General features: G+C 35.6%; 1 protein-coding gene across 1 annotated transcript in view; it reads right to left on the bottom strand.

The window, feature by feature from the left end:
• Window positions 1-21,357, bottom strand: part of bmp1a (bone morphogenetic protein 1a) — a 112,971-nt gene that overhangs the window by 5,853 nt on the left and 85,761 nt on the right. Inside the window, exons 14-19 of the mRNA XM_048210858.1 lie at window positions 17,353-17,513; window positions 14,488-14,668; window positions 12,388-12,513; window positions 5,236-5,363; window positions 2,820-3,033; window positions 929-1,179 (exon numbers count right to left, since the gene is read on the bottom strand). Of these exons, the coding sequence (XP_048066815.1) occupies window positions 929-1,179; window positions 2,820-3,033; window positions 5,236-5,363; window positions 12,388-12,513; window positions 14,488-14,668; window positions 17,353-17,513 (1,061 nt within the window). The remainder of the gene's footprint in view (window positions 1-928; window positions 1,180-2,819; window positions 3,034-5,235; window positions 5,364-12,387; window positions 12,514-14,487; window positions 14,669-17,352; window positions 17,514-21,357) is intronic.

Raw genomic sequence — 21,357 nt, 5'->3', positions numbered from 1 at the left:
CACTTAAGCTCATGTTGCTCGAGGGACATATTCCCTGCTGTTAGTAAATTGTCAGTTGCTTTGGATTAAAAGCATGTGCTAAATGGCAAGTTACCAAAACCTGATTGAGACAAATGCGTACTGTTTAACATCCTCTCGGTTCAAGTAAAACACATCTCTCAGTCGATAAGCAGGTTGCACCCAATGCCAGCGGCAGTGTCAGTATAACATCTGATATACCTTGTCTAAAGTCCGTGTCAGACCTTCTCATAATTTCTCACTGGACCAAAGTAAATGTAATCATGCTGTTCTGTGACCTACATGCACTGACTTTTTATTGTTCCTGAGATTTTGTATTTAACATACAGCTCTCCAGGAACGAGGAAAAACCCTGTCGAACTCTTTCAAAGATCAGTCTTTGTCCTATAAGGCAGTGGTTCTCAAGTGCTGGATTGTGTCCCAAAAATGGGTCACAGGTCTGTTGAAATAGGGACATGGACAGAAGGGTAAATCGGGACTGTAAGGCCCAGTGAACAAAATGCCCAACAGCTCACAGAAACCAATCAAGCATAACTAAGTCATTAGTGAGAGAAGGCAAAGAATTGTGGTTCTGCATACAGCTGGATTCATTTACACAGGGTCTGCTGGTGCTGTGTGATTGGTTACTGGAATTTTTGTATTTAATTAAAAAGCCTACTTATGGAAAGTTTGCATTTTGAAGTTTTGATGGTGTGGGCTAAAACTACTAAAGGACTTTTGACATCATTTACTCACCCTCATGCATTTCAAACCCATGAGACTTTTGACATGAAAGTGAGTAATTGATGACAGAATTGTTTATAAGTCACTTTTACTACAAGCTTGGATGTTGCCAAAACTCCTGTCATGAATTGTACAAGCATTTTGATGTTTGTACATTTTATATAGTAAATCTAGATCTGTCCTTTACCCCTGATCCACAGTAGCGGCCTAGTCTGGGCGATTTGGTGTCTGCCCCATCAAACAGCTCCATGTAATCATAGCCACAGTCGGCCTCCTCCTCAATTTCGAAGGTCTGGAAGATGAGCTCCACACCGTAGCCCTTCTCTGCTGTGATCACCCACTGACAGTCTGACGCCCCGGGGTAGTTATTATCACCAAACTGGGCATGAGAGTAGAGGTCTTTAGTTTTCACCTCCGCCTTCAGACGGCCTCCACACTCTGGAGAAGAGAGGAAAATGAACATGTAAACAGTCCTGCAGCTTAGAAACTAATAACTTTCATTGTTATATTGAGAGATGCAACCCATAGTGCTCTAATACATGCCATACATTTGGGATTCCCAAACTGTTTTGTCAGTCAAACATCTTTGACCTAAAATATTAGTTACGGCCAGTTCACACCAAGAACGATTACCCTAAGATAAATATAAAGTTATGAAAATCACTCTACATTTAAAATAATAATGGAGTCAGTCCACACCACAACTGTAATGATAATGGCACAGAGAAACAATATAGTTGAAATCACTGGACAATTTTTTTTTTCCAGCTGATGAACGATAAAAACATTGACAGCCAATCAGAATCCACCTGACTTTAAAGAGCACAAGCATTTAAAGCGGCAGACAACAAAACTGCAGTGTGTGCTTATAGAACTTTATTGTGCGTTGGTGTGGATACTAATATAGTTGTCATTATAGTTATTGTTTTTTGTGTGAACAGGCCTTTACACTTGAGATTTTAAGATAATATTTCAATAATTTACCAAGACATTTGCCTGTTCATGGTTCTTTAATGTTGGTTAATGGCCAAATTACGTACGGGTAAAAAAAAACTAAAAAATCATCTTGATTTCTACATAATGTGTTATAAACCATTCAAACCATAAAAAGCATCTTTCAATTAATACTATGAACAAACATATTGATCATTACAAGTTGCACCATTCATAGTATGATCTTTAATCGCAGTCATAAACAGTCTACATCATGGCTGATGAACTATATTGCTTAATGGGAAAATTGTTTAGTTATTATTAATATTAGAAAATATTATTTATCGAACACAGCATCTTAACTCCTTCCCTGCCATTGATGGAAATTTCCAGCAATCCATGTTTTCAATGTTATATGTTAGGGGGCACTATAACGCATCTTCTGAAAGAATAAAGAATCTCTGGATCAAAACACAGGCGAAGAAGAAGCAGAAACAAGCAATAGAAGCATTGCTTATGCACATGTAAAATAACTATATTATCAAAAATTCAACAACATAAATTAAAACTGCCTAACATTACTGAATGAAACGTCGACCCATGAAGAGGTACAGGACTGTGAAGCTTTGGGGGTGTTGATGGACTCGATCTACTCCATCTGAATCTGATCCGGATGAAGTCTTTGACAAAAATGCAATTTTCTCAGTTTTTTGTTCAAAATGTTGCTTTTTTTAATGAAACTTCCACACATTCATTGAAGTGTTGATAAAAAAAGAATGCATGAAGCTAGAATGTTTTTTTTTTTAAAGCAGAGGCTCTGTTCTGTCTTTTGATATATTCCATGTTCAGATAGTCATACAACAAAATATTCTAGGGGCCATGAAACGTTTGTGAAAAGGATCAAAAATGCTGGCGGTGACTCACAACTTTTTAAAAAAACGCTGGCAGGGTAAGAGTTAAAAAGCAATAAGCCATTAAACCCATAAGGTTCAGTGATTTTACCACTGCCTGTTGTTAGGAATGACACAAAGCACTGCAGTCTCTTATAGTTTATTATATAAGGTTGTATTATAAAAGACTACCAGTCTCTTACAGATTCCAGTGTGTAATGTTAATGTACATTTAATTTAGACAGATGTGCTCACCTGCAGTATGAGAAGCCTCAAAGCCTTTCTTCTGCACTGAGTTATCAGAGAAGAAGCGGATGAACATCTTGTTTCCAGTGGATATGATTGGTTGAGGTTTCTTGGTGCCGCAGTAGCGTCCGAGGCTTGGTGCTTTCCCATCCCGACCGTCGTAAATCTCAATGTGGTCATAGGCACATTCCAGATGAGGCTCCATGTCGATTTCATTGAAAGCCTGAAACATGTGACTCAAGTCAAAGTTTGAACGGCAGAAGTTTGAACGGAGGCACAAGACGCAAGGTCTAGAGATGTTTTTTAAATGTTGAACTACTTTAGTGCTGTGTTTTTAGGATGGTGTGTCATTGTGCAAGATGCTGCAGTAGACACTAGAAGCAAGTGCAATGGTCAAATGCGTCTGTCTAGCACATGTTTACATTAACAAAAACTATGGAAAAGCAGCGCAGTGGAACGTGAAAATACATTGGGTGAACACAGAATGTGTTTTTGAGTTTAAAAAAAATTTGACTCTCCAAAAAAAGCTGCGAATGCTCTGCATACCCAAGACATGTCAGAGAAAATGAGATCAGGGACTGGCTAATTAATATTAACATTACTATAAATTCCTTTGTCATTTGAGGTGTAACATGAAGCTTACATTATAAATGGTTGGAAATACATATGTAACTGTCCGTAAATTATTTATTTGCCAAATTTTCTGCAAATCTGTGCCAGTTACAGAGAAATTTTTTGGCGTTTTGGCATCTATGTTCAATTGTTATGAATTGTTCCAGATTCTCATTTGTTTGTTGGCATACGAGTGTTTTCATGTGCAAGAAAAGTTGTGCGCAAATTGCTCATCAAAGCAAAAAAAAAAAAAAGTGCTGTTGCTGCCGGATCTCGATTACAGAAAATCGTATTGTATTTGATGCAAAACTAACTCAACAAAATGCGTTTGTGTTTATGCCATGTTTTCATTACGAGATTCCAACTTGTAAAAAGCATTCACGTCCTCGTAGAGCTCGTAATTACAGCTTGTAAACTGGGAATTTTCTGAGAGTTCCTACTTGTACCATGTGACCACTCTACCACCTGACCGCTGCAGATTCATAGTGTTGCCATAGAAACACGTACACTGTAATTCCCAGTATGAGGATGTGAGCAGTGTCGAGTAGAACATCACAAAGGGAGAATTAATGGTGGAAAAAAAAATTCCGAGCTTTTGCGTTCTCTCGCAAAATGTTTGTATTCCTGAGAAACTTTGCGTTCCCTCACAAAATTTTTGTGTTCTCTCAGCAAGATATTTGCATTCCCTTGCAAAACTTTTGCGTTCTCTCGCAAAGATATTTGCGTCCTCTCGCAAATATTTTCTCTCACAAAAAAACATGCCTTGAACTAAGCACTGAACATATTTCTTTATACTTAAGTCCAAGTTCAAAATATTAACCGCTCCATTGTTAACGTACACTGCTGTCCGAATCACTGCCAGAGGGAAATTAAACAGGAAGTGTTTGTCCGAATTTACAACAGGTTTTGCGAGAGAATGCAAAAGTTTGCGAGAGAACGCAAAGTTTCTCGGGGGAACACAAAAGTTTTGCTAGAGAATACAAAAGCTTTGAAAAATATTTTTTCCTCCCATCCCAAATTTTTTCCACCACAATGTCCCTTAAGGGGCACCGCAGGAATTGAGAGTTGGAGTCTATTCAAAAAAACAAACAGATTCAAGCAACCCTATCATATGTAGGGTGTTCCCATCACATATTTTAGTTATCATCATAAATTAGGTTTCATTCAAAAGCTTATACACTCAAAATGTATCCTATGAAAACTATTTTGAAACTGGACATAGCTTTATCATGGAAACAATACTTTAAATCATTTTAGCAGGCTCCTCCCCCTAGTGGGCGGTGTCAAGTTTCAAATTTTACAAAATTTACTGCACTATTTTATGATTTTTTTTTTTTTTTTTTCATAATCTTGACAAAACACAAAGGTTTGAGAATCAAGGTTCCATATTTGGCCACTGTTTTGTGATAGAAGAGATACTGTCACAGAAAGCGCCCAAACAAAATCTCACAATTTTTGTGCCATCTACTTCAAATTTGGAACACAACTTGGTTAGGCATATGACTTTGATTTTCCAGCAATTTTGGAGTCAAAATGATTTAGTAAAATATATATTTTGCATAAAATTAAAGTGATTAGTTCAGTACATTTGCTTTACAGTAAATGTAAGTTCTATAACTTTTTTACACTTTCATTTTTTGAAGTGCTTCTGCAATAACCTGCTGACCTTTGTCATCTCTGATTATGATCCTAAGCCAATTCACCACACCGTTTAACTATTCTGGTTACATCATGGGGAAAAATGGTAATGGGGGGGCTACTGCTGTACATTACCCAACTCCTGTAAATATAGATAGAGAGAGATTGCACATACTATTTTGATCCGATGTCCTGGAGTGGTGGACAGGGCCCAGGTGCAGGCCTTCTTACTGGGGTATTTATCTGGCCAGTTGGGGCTGGTGATGGTCCCACTCACACTGTTAACAACGTGATCACAACCGGCTGCAAGAGATACCAAGAACACGTGACGTCCAACACCGAGTACACACACACAAACAGTCTCATCCTCTCATCATATGAGCAACATTCAAACTTCAAACACTGAGACTTGTTGTTGTTTTCAGCACAAAGAGCCCTGCATTTCCTAACCTTCTCAAACTACCTTACTCTGCCATTTTCTTTCTTTTCTCCCAAGCATTTCCACTCGCTTTCTATTTATGCTCGCAAGAGGAAGGCGTTCTCTAAAAATATCCAGACGCTAGTTAGTGTCAGTGAGCTGAAATCAATGGTGAAGGTTTCTGAGCAGTCTTGTGCTAATAGGGGAAATAAAACAACTAGACTGCTGTTTGTTTCTCAGACAGAAAACACAGTGATCCTCCAGACATACAGCATGTAATTCCGCTAGATTTGGTGAAACTCTTGCCAAAACCTTACCTAAACCAATTTCCAATCCTAATTTAGGGTTCTGGTTTATCTTTATATTATAAAATAGATAGTTTCAGCTCTGACTGGACCACACATCGGTTCTATATTGAAAGTAAAGGGATATTTCAGGCAAGAATGACAATCCTGTGCACATTCACTCGCCTCGTGTTGATCAAAGCTCTCAAATCTCATAATACCACTGGATCTTGTGTGCATCATAATCGAATGTGCTGCAGCTTAAATATGTGGAATAAAGAACAAGATCTGAGAGCTATGACAAAGAGGACTATTTGTAATGAAAAACAGACTACATTTCAGTCTGTTCCTCACAAAGCTATCACATCTCTTCAGAAGAAGCTCGGAATATAGCGCACAAGTATATAGACCGTGATTATGGTAGTTTTATGGCGCTTATCTGTCCTTTTTAGCACATGATAGCAATGATCAGCTGTCATTGTATGAAGAAGAAAAGCATGAACATTCTTCAAAATATCTTGTGTTCCGCAGAAGAGAAATGTCATACAGGTTTGGAACAACATGAGGGTGAGAACTGAACATTGGTGTATTTTATCATATAGTCAGGGGTGCACATAACTTTTTTGGTCTGCTTCTCAAGGGAGCACCTGGAGATGTTGTTTGGTACTCACACTTTGCTCTCCAGACTATCTTCTTTTCTCTCGAACATGATAAATGATGATAATGATGTTTTTTATTATTATTATTTTATTAACATTAATGTACGGAAGAGGATTAGGGCCAAGCAATAATAAAAAAATAAAACCATCTCGAGATTAAAGTTGTTAAATTTCGAGAAAAAACTCGTTAAATTTCGAGAAAAAAGTCGAAATAAAATGTTGAGAATAAACTCGTTAAATTACGAGAAAAAACTCGTTAAATTTCGTGAAAAAAGTCGAGATAAAATGTTGAGAATAAAGTAATTAAATTACGAGAAAAAAGTCGTTAAATTACGAGAAAAAAGTTGAGATAAAATGTTGAGAATAAAGTCATTAAATTACGAGAAAAAAGTCGTTAAATTACGAGAAAAAAGTCGAGATAAAAGGTTGAGAATAAACTCATTAAATTATGAGAAAAAAGTCGTTAAATTACGAGAAAAAAGTTTAGATAAAATGTTGAGAATAAAGTCATTAAATTACGAGAAAAAAGTCGTTAAATTACGAGAAAAAAGTCGAGATAAAATGTTGAGAATAAAGTCATTAAATTACGAGAAAAAAGTCGTTAAATTACGAGAAAAAAGTCAAGATAAAATGTTGAGAATAAACTCATTGAATTATGAGAAAAAAGTCATTAAATTACGAGAAAAAAGTCGTTAAATTACGAGAAAAAAGTCGAAATAAAATGTTGAGAATAAACTCATTAAATTATGAGAAAAAAGTCGTTAAATTACGAGAATAAAGTCATTAAATTACGAGAAAAAAGTCGAGATAAAATGTTGAGAATAAACTCATTAAATTATGAGAAAAAAGTCGTTAAATTACGAGAAAAAAGTCAAGATAAAATGTTGAGAATAAACTCATTAAATTATGAGAATAAAGTCATTAAATTACGAGAAAAAAGTCGAAATAAAATGTTGATAATAAACTCATTAAATTATGAGAAAAAAGTCGTTAAATTACGAGAAAAGTGTCGTTAAATTACGAGAAAAAAGTCGAGATAAAATGTTGAGAATAAAGTAATTAAATTACGAGAAAAAAGTCGTTAAATTACGAGAAAAAAGTCGTTAAATTACGAGAAAAAAGTCGAGATAAAATGTTGAGAATAAAGTCATTAAATTACGAGAAAAAAGTCGTTAAATTACGCGAAAAAAGTCGAGATAAAATGTTGAGAATAAAGTCATTAAATTACGAGAAAAAAGTCGTTAAATTGCGAGAAAAAAGTCGAGATAAAATGTTGAGAATAAACATTAAATTATGAGAAAAAAGTCGTTAAATTACGAGAAAAGTGTCGTTAAATTACGAGAAAAAAGTCGAGATAAAATGTTGAGAATAAAGTCATTAAATTATGAGAAAAAAGTCGTTAAATTACGAGAAAAAAGTCGTTAAATTACGAGAAAAAAGTCGAGATAAAATGTTGAGAATAAAGTCATTAAATTACGAGAAAAAAGTCGTTAAATTACGAGAAAAAAGTCGAGATAAAATGTTGAGAATAAAGTCATTAAATTACGAGAAAAAAGTCGTTAAATTACGAGAAAAAAGTCGTTAAATTACGAGAAAAAAGTCGAGATAAAATGTTGAGAATAAAGTCATTAAATTACGAGAAAAAAGACGTTAAATTACGAGAAAAAAGTCGTTAAATTACGAGAAAAAAGTTGAGATAAAATGTTGAGAATAAAGTCATTAAATTACGAGAAAAAAGTCGTTAAATTACGAGAAAAAAGTCGTTAAATTACGAGAAAAAAGTCGAGATAAAATGTTGAGAATAAAGTCATTAAATTACGAGAAAAAAGACGTTAAATTACGAGAAAAAAGTCGTTAAATTACGAGAAAAAAGTTGAGATAAAATGTTGAGAATAAAGTCATTAAATTATGAGAATAAAGTCATTAAATTACGAGAAAAAAGTCGAAATAAAATGTTGAGAATAAACTCATTAAATTATGAGAAAAAAGTCGTTAAATTACGAGAAAAGTGTCGTTAAATTACGAGAAAAAAGTCGAGATAAAATGTTGAGAATAAAGTCATTAAATTATGAGAAAAAAGTCGTTAAATTACGAGAAAAAAGTAGTTAAATTACGAGAAAAAAGTCGAGATAAAATGTTGAGAATAAAGTCATTAAATTACGAGAAAAAAGTCGTTAAATTACGAGAAAAAAGTCGAGATAAAATGTTGAGAATAAAGTCATTAAATTACGAGAAAAAAGTCGTTAAATTACGAGAAAAAAGTCGTTAAATTACGAGAAAAAAGTCGAGATAAAATGTTGAGAATAAAGTCATTAAATTACGAGAAAAAAGTCGTTAAATTACGAGAAAAAAGTCAAGATAAAATGTTGAGAATAAACTCATTGAATTATGAGAAAAAAGTCATTAAATTACGAGAAAAAAGTCGTTAAATTACGAGAAAAAAGTCGAAATAAAATGTTGAGAATAAACTCATTAAATTATGAGAAAAAAGTCGTTAAATTACGAGAATAAAGTCATTAAATTACGAGAAAAAAGTCGAGATAAAATGTTGAGAATAAACTCATTAAATTATGAGAAAAAAGTCGTTAAATTACGAGAAAAAAGTCAAGATAAAATGTTGATAATAAACTCATTAAATTATGAGAAAAAAGTCGTTAAATTACGAGAAAAGTGTCGTTAAATTACGAGAAAAAAGTCGAGATAAAATGTTGAGAATAAAGTAATTAAATTACGAGAAAAAAGTCGTTAAATTACGAGAAAAAAGTCGTTAAATTACGAGAAAAAAGTCGAGATAAAATGTTGAGAATAAAGTCATTAAATTACGAGAAAAAAGTCGTTAAATTACGCGAAAAAAGTCGAGATAAAATGTTGAGAATAAAGTCATTAAATTACGAGAAAAAAGTCGTTAAATTGCGAGAAAAAAGTCGAGATAAAATGTTGAGAATAAACATTAAATTATGAGAAAAAAGTCGTTAAATTACGAGAAAAGTGTCGTTAAATTACGAGAAAAAAGTCGAGATAAAATGTTGAGAATAAAGTCATTAAATTATGAGAAAAAAGTCGTTAAATTACGAGAAAAAAGTCGTTAAATTACGAGAAAAAAGTCGAGATAAAATGTTGAGAATAAAGTCATTAAATTACGAGAAAAAAGTCGTTAAATTACGAGAAAAAAGTCGAGATAAAATGTTGAGAATAAAGTCATTAAATTACGAGAAAAAAGTCGTTAAATTACGAGAAAAAAGTCGTTAAATTACGAGAAAAAAGTCGAGATAAAATGTTGAGAATAAAGTCATTAAATTACGAGAAAAAAGACGTTAAATTACGAGAAAAAAGTCGTTAAATTACGAGAAAAAAGTCGAGATAAAATGTTGAGAATAAAGTCATTAAATTATGAGAATAAAGTCATTAAATTACGAGAAAAAAGTCGAAATAAAATGTTGATAATAAACTCATTAAATTATGAGAAAAAAGTCGTTAAATTACGAGAAAAGTGTCGTTAAATTACGAGAAAAAAGTCGAGATAAAATGTTGAGAATAAAGTCATTAAATTACGAGAAAAAAGTCGTTAAATTACGAGAAAAAAGTCGTTAAATTACGAGAAAAAAGTCGAGATAAAATGTTGAGAATAAAGTCATTAAATTACGAGAAAAAAGTCGTTAAATTACGAGAAAAAAGTCGAGATAAAATGTTGAGAATAAAGTCATTAAATTACGAGAAAAAAGTCGTTAAATTACGAGAAAAAAGTCGAGATAAAATGTTGAGAATAAAGTCATTAAATTACGAGAAAAAAGTCGTTAAATTACGAGAAAAAAGTCGAGATAAAATGTTGAGAATAAAGTCATTAAATTACGAGAAAAAAGTCGTTAAATTGCGAGAAAAAAGTCGAGATAAAATGTTGATAATAAACTCATTAAATTATGAGAAAAAAGTCGTTAAATTACGAGAAAAGTGTCGTTAAATTACGAGAAAAAAGTCGAGATAAAATGTTGAGAATAAAGTCATTAAATTATGAGAAAAAAGTCGTTAAATTACGAGAAAAAAGTCGAGATAAAATGTTGAGAATAAAGTCATTAAATTACGAGAAAAAAGTCGTTAAATTACGAGAAAAAAGTCGAGATAAAATGTTGAGAATAAAGTCATTAAATTACGAGAAAAAAGTCGTTAAATTACGAGAAAAAAGTCGTTAAATTACGAGAAAAAAGTCGAGATAAAATGTTGAGAATAAAATCATTAAATTACGAGAAAAAAGTCGTTAAATTACGAGAAAAAAGTCGAGATAAAATGTTGAGAATAAAGTCATTAAAATTACGAGAAAAAAGTCGTTAAATTACGAGAAAAAAGTCGAGATAAAATGTTGAGAATAAAGTCATTAAATTATGAGAAAAAAGTCGTTAAATTACGAGAAAAAAGACGTTAAATTACGAGAAAAAAGTTGAGATAAAATGTTCTTAAATTAATTTCTAATTAATTTCTAAATTCTTAATTTAACAAGTTTTCTCATAATTTAATTACTTTATTCTCAACATTTTATCTCGACTTTTTTCTCGAAATTTAACAACTTTAATCTCGAGATGGTTTTTATTTTTTTATTATTGCTTGGCCCTAATCCTCTTCCGTATTAATGACACAGACAACAGCAAGAATATTAGGCTGCTGTCACTTTAAGACGGGATGCACGCACGGACTGAATACAGTGACACACATCCGGTTTCTTTCTCAACTGTTCACTTATGACATAACCAAGAGAATACTTGCCGAGACAGGTATTTTGACATAATTTTGTGTCCGTTCAAGCGAAAGTAAACACGAAAGAGGAATCAATTCGGTGTTCGATCGCTGTCTGAAACGCCTCTCTATCTCTCTCTCTCTGTCACGCGTTTCGGGGTGTGAGGCTGTGCGCGCAGATAACAGCTCGCGAGTCCCACTTTTCGCCTCTTCTTCCGCTTTTAAAATCGTTTGAATGTGTAAATTGGCGAGACAAAACACGTCCAAATGATAAACTTTCACTCTATGATAGTTAAACTTAGCAGTTAATCTGCAAATCACATGCGTGCCGAACCGTTTTACCTTATCCGTACGGATTAACTGCGATCCATTGCACACCTAATAATTAAAGAACACACTTATCATCATGATTGCCATCTTACCAGAGATAGAGAAAAAACCTACTCCAGTAAGTAAACGTGTCCCTGTGAACCGGTCCTCAAAAACGTTGGGACTCAAAAGAGCTTCCCTCCATGATTTCTGGTGCGCATCGTTTATTTTTACCACGCATGCGCACCTGCACACCTCTTATGTGCACCCCTGCATATACACTGCCCTCCAAAAGTCTGGAAACACCCTAGAAAAGTGAGGTTTTGGACAATACTGGCATGAATCCTTTTTAATGTGTGATAATTTGAGACAACACAAACTATGAAAACATATTTTATTATATAAACAGATAGAAAAAAACTTAAATTTTCGATTCATCAAAATATCCAGCATTAGCAGCTATCTGACCTAAACTGGGTTCTAATTGGTTCATTGTATTCTAAACTTTATTGGCAATCAATTGTTGAAGCTATTAAGGTGTGCTGACCCAAAAATCTTTTACAAACCTGGGTCAAGTTTAAACCAGTAACCAGGCATCACAGCTGGCAAAGGGGCATGTCTGACTTTGACATGTATATATTGCATTATTATGTAATCAAAATGAAAATTATTATTGCTGGTCTTCAATGATAATGTCAAGTTACTGTAATGTATTTGCACCAAAAATAATAAAGATTTATGCTGATATCATCCAAAACCACACTTTGCCAGGGGTGTTTCCAAACTTTTGGAGGGCAGTGTAGTTGTTGCTACCGTTTTCTAAAACAAAACACTATGATTATACATGGCCTCTCATGACTTATTGCTTCAAAGCAACACTGCCTCTGTGTGTATCCACATATAAGATAAGTGTGTGTTTGTGTGTTTCACACCTTCCTTGCAGTCATGTTTATTCTCATGAAGTACGAAGCCACTTCTGCACTGACAACTGTAGCTGCCGAAGGTGTTCACACATTCATGCTGGCATCCGCCGTTCTCCTTAGAGCACTCGTCTTTATCTGTGAGAACAAATAACCAGATCTCAGTAAAACACACTCAAGAATTTTTTTTTTTTTGTCCCCTAGGATGATTTTAAAAAATAATTATTTTAACAAGAACTTATAATAGCATTACAGATTTTATTGTACTTCTTTAACAACATTTTCCTCAATTTTAAAATGTTGAAATGATAAATTATTACTATTCTGGGCTTGTCTCAAACACTTCCCCTTTATAATAAATAAAAACAGACAATAAATCAAGAAAATTCTACTTCTTACTTTGCCCTTTTTCATAAGAACTGTAAACAATCATCATTTAAAATTAATTTTGTATGTGTATAATTTGAATCAATCAGTGCTATTAGAGGCAGCAATTCTTTGCTATATATACACACCTTTATATACACATATATATATATATATATAAACATATATTAACATATTTTGTTATACTCACCAAGGCTGCATATATTTGATCAAAAATACAGTAAAAACAGTAACTGTAAAACTTTTTACAACATTTTACAAAACATTGTAAAAATTTTAATTTAAATCATTTTCATTTAAAACAACTGTTTTCTATTCGAATATATTTTAAAATAATAATTCTCGGATGGCAAAGCTGAATTTTCAGCATCGTTACTCCAGTCTTCAATGTCACATGATCCATTTTTTTTTAATCAAATAAATACAGCCTACTTTCAAAAATGTTAAAAAAAAATATTAATTGCACCAAACTTTTGACTGGTAGTGTAATGTATATACATACAGTATTTAAAAGAAACACTGTTCTTATAGGGTTAGTTCATCCAAAAATGAATTACTCAATTACTCACCCTCATGCTGTTCTACACCCGTAAGACCTTCATTCATCTTCAGAACACAAATTAAGATATTTTTGATAAAATTCGATGGCTCAGTGAGGCCTGCTTAGACAGCAAGAACACTCCTTTTTTCAATGCCCAGAAAGCTACTAAAAACATATTTAAAACAGTTCATGTGACTACAGTGGTTCAACCTAAATGTTATAAAGCGATGAGAATACTTTTTGTGCGCCAAAAATAACAAAATAGCGACTTTATTCAACAATATCTAGCGATGGGCGATTTCAAAACACTCCAAAATGAAGCTTCGAAGCTTTACAAATCTTTTGAATCGGTGGTTCGAATCACGTATCAAACTGTCAAAGTCACGTGAACTATTAAAGTTTCAAAACTTATGAAGTTATGAAGTAACGAAGCCTCGTTTACTGAAATCATGGGATTTTGGTGCTCTAAATCACTGATTTGAAAAAAAAAAAAGATTCGTAAAGCTTCAAAGCTTCATGAAGCAGTGTTTTGAAATCGCCCATCACTAGATATTGTTGAATAAAGTCACTCTTTTGTTATTTTTGGTGCACAAAAAATATTCTCGTCGCTTTATAATATTAAGTGACTGTACTCACATTAACTGTTTTAAATATGCCTTTAGAAGCTTTCTGGGCATTGAAAAAGGGAGTGTTCTTGCTGGTGATGCAGGCCTCACTGAGCCATCGGATTTCATCAAAAATATCTTAATTTGTGTTCTGAAGATGAACGAAGGTCTTACGGGTGTGGAACGGCATGAGGGTAAGTAATAAATGACAGAATTTTCATTTTTGGGTGAACTAACCCTTTAAAAGTGTTGTCATCAATTAAAATTGTACAAATTTGCACAAGCATTTTAGAGATAGTCTGGCACTCAAAAATATTATTAACAAAGCAAATTTAAAAAATATATATTTTTATGTGTAACACCTTACATAGCATAACACCTTATGTTAATAAGTCGAAGACTTATCCAAGCTTTTCTCCAAAAAGTTAAATATGTAATTTCTATCACACATCAAACCCAACATCGCACATTATACCAAAATGCACTTTTGAAAACAGCTACAATCAGATGTTGTTTTTCCCAGGTCTTGCTATGTTTTGTTTGACGTTTTGTTTTTTAAACTTCATAGCTGGCACTCACCTGAGAAGAACTGGGCCTTGAAGCCCTTCTTGGAGACAGTGTTGTCAGATTTAAACTCAATGCGCATGTTGTTGTACTGAGAGGTGATGGCCTCCGGTTTCTCAGCTCCGCAGAATTTCCCGTGCAGTCTGGAGTCGGCCGACAGTCCGCTCCTCACCTCAACAAAGTCATACTTGCACACCTGCACAAGAGAGAGCAAACCGGAGTCATACAGCAGCCTGCAGTTCACCTTTCAACCACTGCTGCTCAACAGAATAGTCCTTCTTGTCCAGCTGGTTGATCCGAGTAACCCAAAACACCTGTCTTTTCAGCAGAGTAATATAATAGTGGGATTACTTGCATTGTTTTCTGCTTTGTATTATTGTTTCTGCATTTCTGTATTAATGTTTTTTAATGAATGTATTATTAGATAAAAGTGTCTGGTAAATAGAAAATGTAAACGTATAAATCAAAAATAGAGAGGGAAAAGGAGTGTGAAATGTTTGTTTTGTAAGAAACTGTATCGATCCTCCATTTAAATGGCACAAAATGCTCCAAATAATTCATTGATGATCACAGCTTTTCATTGTGGTTCACAGCAAATGTTGTCAGTAATGGTTCACAAGCTGACGTTGCTGGAACAAATGTTGTTTTTGGCAATCAATAAAGCTGAGAGCATTCACACTTTTCACTGTTAAACCAGTGCCAGAACACTGAAGGAATGTTCCTGTTCAGTTCTACCGACACCATTACCACAGACAATATCCACCCAACAAACAAAAATCATATTCTCAGTCATGCACTTACAATGCATGTCTACATTCCAGAGCGATTAAAAGCAGAAACGTGCAGCTTGTATTTCAGAAGAGCTTGTTTTCATTCTTACATACAAAAATGAGTGTTTTTGAGCATGAAATTCATCCTTTTAATGGTGGGGCAACTATTGTAAGTGGATGAACATCTGGTTAAATGTGATCACCGTACCTCCTGTGGACGGAGTTTGCTCCATGCAAACAGTTCTCTGCAGATTGTTACATAATGATTTCTGGTATCCTTTTACATTTTAGTGCAGTCTCTTGCCCTATAGACTTTCAATATACACTGATCAGACATAACACTATGAGCACTGACAGGTGAAGTGAATAACACTGATTATCTCTTCATCACAGCACCTGTTAATGGGTGTGATATATTAGACAGCAAGTGAACATTTTGTCCTCAAAGTTGATGTTAGAAGCAGGAAAAATGGGCAAGCGTAAGTATTTGAGTGAGTTTGATTGAAAAAACAATTGTGATGGCTAGACGACTGGGTCAGAGCATCTCCAAAACTGCAGCTCTTGTGGGGTGTTCCCGGTCTGCAGTGGTCAGGATCTATCAAAAGTGGTCCAAGGAAGGAACAGTGGTGAACCGGCGACAGGGTCATGGGCGGCCAAGACTCACTGATGGCTGGCCAGTGTGGTCCGATCCAACAGACAAGCTGCTGTAGCTCAAACTGCTCAAGAAGTTAATGCTGGTTCTGATAGAAAGGTGTCAGAATACACAGTGCATCAGTTTGTTGCGTATGGGGCTGCATAGCTGCAGATCAGTCAGGGCGCCAATGCTGACCCCTGTCCACCACCGGAAGAGCCAACAGTGGACACGTGAGCATCAGAACTGGACCACGGAGCAATGGAAGAAGGTGGCCTGGTCTGATGAATCATGTTTTCTTTTACATCACGTGGATGGCCGGGTGCGTGTGCGTCTCTTACCTGGGAAACACATGGCACCAGGATGCACTATGGGAAGAAGACAAGCCAGCAGAGGCGGTGTGATGCTTTGGGCAATGTTCTGCTGGAAAACCTTGGGTCCTGCCATCCATGTGGATGTTACTTTGACACGTACCACCTACCTAAGCATTGTTGCAGAACATGTACACTCTTTCATGGAAACGGTATTCCCTGGTGGCTGTGGCCTCTTTCAGCAGGATAATGCTCCTGCCACAAAGCAAAAATGGTTGAGGAATGGTTTGAGGAGCACAACTTGAGGTGTTGACTTGGCCTCCAAATTCCCCATATCTCAATCCAATCGAGCATCTGTGGGATGTGCTGAACAAACAAGTCCTAGTGGAGTCCATGCCTTGATGGGTCAGGCAGCAAAAAGGGGGACCAACACAATATTAGGAAAGTGGTCATAATGTTATGCCTGATGGGTGTATGTCCATTATTGTAAACAGTATTTGTTTTTGTGGTCTTAATTATTTTCTGTGGTAATTGACAACATGTCACTGATGTAATCTGCATGGACCCAAAACACAGCTTTAATTTATCCAGCAATTATATAGTAGGCTATTAATTTGAAGCTATAAAAAGCTCAGGAAAACTTGCAGCTAATTTAAATATGTTTTAGTTGGTCATCTAATTCAACAGACTAATAGCTATTTAAAAAACCCAGCCTGAGCCAACTGCCTCATTTTCGTTCTTAAAATCACCATGTTATTTGGCACTAATGTAATGATGTTGCGGTTATATTAAAGCAATGTTAGTGGCATCTATTGAAATCTGTGAAACATAAAATAACGAAATATAAAAACAGGCTGGAAGCCAGATGGTAACCCTTTAGCGGAATAGCTCTGTTATAAACCACCTGAGGCTTTTGGATAAACATACATGAAACCAGAAAACTACCCTTCATCTTAACAGACACAAGCTTAGCAAACAAATCATGAGGGCATTTGTCATGTGAGCTGCACCAGGCAAAATTGCCGTAAGCTATCAGCAATGAACAAGTGAGAAAGCATAAGGGCAATTTGGAGAAGTAAATCCCTAAAGCCCTGTGGTGATTCACACTATCGAGCTGAAATGAACCAGACAAACCCACCCCACGCTGAGGCAAAAACCTAGTGCTCACATCGTTCCCCTCAGTCTCGAAGACGTCAAAGAGCAGGGTGATGCGGTACTGCGTGGGCGCCACCAGCTGCCAGATGCAGTTCTTGTTGGGCGGATACTCCTTGGGCCAGCCTGGACTGGTGATGGACCCATTCAGCTTGGTGATGAAACCACCACAGGCAGCTAGAGAAAAAGACAACAGAAAAACATCTGTAAGACAAATGGCCAAAACAAATTTCAACAGGATTTTTCTTGCTCTTTTGAAACAGGACCAGGGGTCTCCAACCCTGCTCCAGGAGAGCCAATCGAACGCTCCTGAACCAGCTAATCGAGGTCTTCATGTTTATTTGAAAAATACAGGAATATGAAATTCCCCTCACGCTGTTTATATACAGAGTTTTTAATGTAGAACGTTAGTTGGATGTTTTCTTTAAAAAGTCTTTTTATCCTTGGCTTTAAACTTCATCTGAAGGCACCCATGTGTGTTTATTTTGAGTTTCTGTTGATCGATCAAGAATCGTTTGAGAAGGAATCACGACGCATCAACAATTGACTTTTTTCCCTCTAACTGTTTATATATTTAAAGGATTAGTTCACCAAAAAATTTAAATTCTGGCATCAAAAGATCCAAAACATCCAAACAACACTGAACCTCATTGACATATTCTAAAATATATTTTGTGTTTCGCAGAAGAAAGAAAGTCATAGTGAGGGTGAGTGAATTCATTTTTGGGTGAACTATCCCTTTAAAAAGGGGTCATGACATGGATGTTTTTATTATTTCAATATGTTCCTTGAGGTTCACTTATAATTTCAACAAAGTTTTTGCATAAAAAAAAACAACCTTCATTCTGAACCTCTGTAGGAATTAATTCATTTTTAAGAGGCGACTCCTTTAAGGCTTGTCAGTAAATGACCACTGCAATGATTGCCTAACGTCACTGCATATGAAACAGTAGCAACTCTTGTTATTGAACACGAGTAAGTGTTTGAAAACTTCATCGATATAAAACCAAAATCAACAAAATGAATCATCACTCAGAAACTGAACGGGCATCAGTATACTGTATCCAGTGTAGACAGCGTCAGTGATTATAATGGCTTCTGTTTGCTTTTGACATGATGCTCACATCCAGCGTAGGCAAATGTCAGCCGTTAAGCGACTGAACTCCAGTGGGCGGAGCCTATGGTGTGATGATGTATAACTATTCGTCGATGTCTTGCTCTGAAGGCAGTCATACGCAAATGTATTTTGCCCATGTGACGTCACAGATCCCGCAATATCGGAATTTTGCAGTTTTTGGAGCTTGTTTTTTAAGCTCTGAACCTTCCAGGATGTTTTAACGGTTCTAAGACCTCTTATATGTCAAAAGATCAAGGCAAATTTGATTTCTCATGTCATGACCCCTTTAATTAGGGTGACCATCTGTCCCACATTTTGTGGAACAGTCCCAAAATTGGGAGCTTTGTCCTGCGCCCTGCAAAATGTAAGCAGTGTCCCGCATTTCAATTATGTCTGTACTACTTTTTTCTTCCCAGAAATTACAATACAATAATAAGAAATATGACATTAAAAAATGGGACTGGCGTTTAAAAATCCATTTGTGCAGCCGTCATGTTGTAGCTAGAGAAAATAACCAATCAAAGCAATCGCAGAGAGGGAATTCTCCACTGACAGGGACTGGACAGAGCAAAGGAATAATTGTGGACCTCATAAAAAGGTCATTAAATACAGCTACACAAGCCATGGCTTCATCTAGACACATATTGGACAAGAACAAACCTGATCAAACCTGCCAGATTCTACAAAAAATGCACTGAATTTGGTAAAACATTTAACGTTTGCATAGTCTAGTAAAGAAAAACAAGAATGCACATTTCCTGAAGAAAATGTGAGGGGTGCTCGCTGTGCGCAACTACACTGCTAGCATGTTTTTAGCAAGATGATAACACGATTAGCATGATGCTAACATGATTAGCATGTTGCTAATATGTTTTAATAAACTAGTTGCTATTTAAGAAATTTTAACCTACTAGCCTGTTACTCAGTTCATTATATTTAACAGACTGAATAGGTCCTGTAGAGTAAATAACATTGTATCACTCAAACCTGGCCAAAGTGAGCGTCAGTCACAGAGCCGGTCACAATTAACAAAGCTTATTTGTGATTTAAAACAGCATGTTTGAATTGTTTTAACTTGCACTGACATATCTTAAAATATGTCAGTGCCATTGTTTTGTCTGAAGATGCCTACCGGTAATGTTTTTTCTAAGGCGTGTTTATAAGCTATTTAACTGTCCTTACTGAACTAAGGCCTAATCCTGGCTTAATCTAAACCCTGTCTGTGAAACCAGGCCCTTATAACCCAACTTAATGGCAAATAGGCTTTCCAACTCATGTACAAACCCGATTCCAAAAAAGTTGGGACACTGTACAAATTGTGAATAAAAAAGGAATGCAATAATTTACAAATCTCATAAACTTATATTTTATTCACAATAGAATATAGATAACATATCAAATGTTGAAAGAGAGACATTTTGAAATGTCATGCCAAATATTGGCTCATTTTGGATTTCATGAGAGCTACACATTCCAAAAAAGTTGGGACAGGTAGCAATAAGAGCCCGGAAAAGTTAAAAGTACATATAGGGAACAGCTGGAGGACCAATTTGCAACTTATTAGGTCAATTGGCAACATGATTGGGTATAAAAAGAGCCTCTCAGAGTGGCAGTGTCTCTCAGAAGTCAAGATGGGCAGAGGATCACCAATTCCTCCAATGCTGCGGCGAAAAATAGTGCAGCAATATCAGAAAGGAGTTTCTCAGAGAAAAATTGCAAAGAGTTTGAAGTTATCATCATCTACAGTGCATAATATCATCCGAAGATTCAGAGAATCTGGAACAATCTCTGTGCATAAGGGTCAAGGCCGGAAAACCATACTGGATGCCCGTGATCTTCAGGCCCTTAGACGGCACTGCATCACATACAGGAATGCTACTGTAATGGAAATCACAACATGGGCTCAGGAATACTTCCAGAAACATTGTCGGTGAACACAATCCACCGTGCCAAGGCTCATTTAAAATGGACTGTGGCAAAGTGGAAAACTGTTCTGTGGTTAGACGAATCAAAATTTGAAGCTTTTTTTTGGAAAACTGGGATGCCATGTCATCCGGACTAAAGAGGACAAGGACAACCCAAGTTGTTATCGGCGCTCAGTTCAGAAGCCTGCATCTCTGATGGTATGGGGTTGCATGAGTGCGTGTGGCATGGGCAGCTTACACATCTGGAAAGGCACCATCAATGCTGAAAGGTATATCCAAGTTCTAGAACAACATATGCTCCCATCCAGACGTCGTCTCTTTCAGGGAAGACCTTGCGTTTTCCAACATGACAATGCCAGACCACATACTGCATCAATTACAACATCATGGCTGTGTAGAAGAAGGATCCGGATACTGAAATGGCCAGCCTGCAGTCCAGATCTTTCACCCATAGAAAACATTTGGTGCATCATAAAGAGGAAGATGCGACAAAGAAGACCTAAGACAGTTGAGCAACTAGAAGCCTGTATCAGACAAGAATGGGACAACATTCCTATTCCTAAACTTGAGCAACTTGTCTCCTCAGTCCCCAGACGTTTGCAGACTGTTATAAAAAGAAGAGGGGATGCCACACAGTGGTAAACATGGCCTTGTCCCAACTTTTTTGAGATGTGTTGATGCCATGAAATTTAAAATCAACTTATTTTCCCTTTAAAATGATACATTTTCTCAGTTTAAACATTTGATATGTCATCTATGTTGTATTCTGAATAAAATGTTGAAATTTGAAACTTCCACATCATTGCATTCTGTTTTTATTCACAATTTGTACAGTGTCCCAACTTTTTTGGAATCTGTCACACGTCACGTATTGTCTGTATAGAAGTCGTATATGTAAATGAACAAAAATAACCTGGATTATTCAGGCTTATTTCAGCTCCATGAAAAAATACACAGCCCCTTAAAAGAGTGTTACATA

Source organism: Megalobrama amblycephala, linkage group LG12 (assembly GCF_018812025.1).
Source record: "Megalobrama amblycephala isolate DHTTF-2021 linkage group LG12, ASM1881202v1, whole genome shotgun sequence".
In the NCBI taxonomy this organism is placed as follows: Eukaryota; Metazoa; Chordata; class Actinopteri; order Cypriniformes; family Xenocyprididae; genus Megalobrama; species Megalobrama amblycephala.
This window is presented reverse-complemented; position numbering and strand designations above follow the sequence as displayed.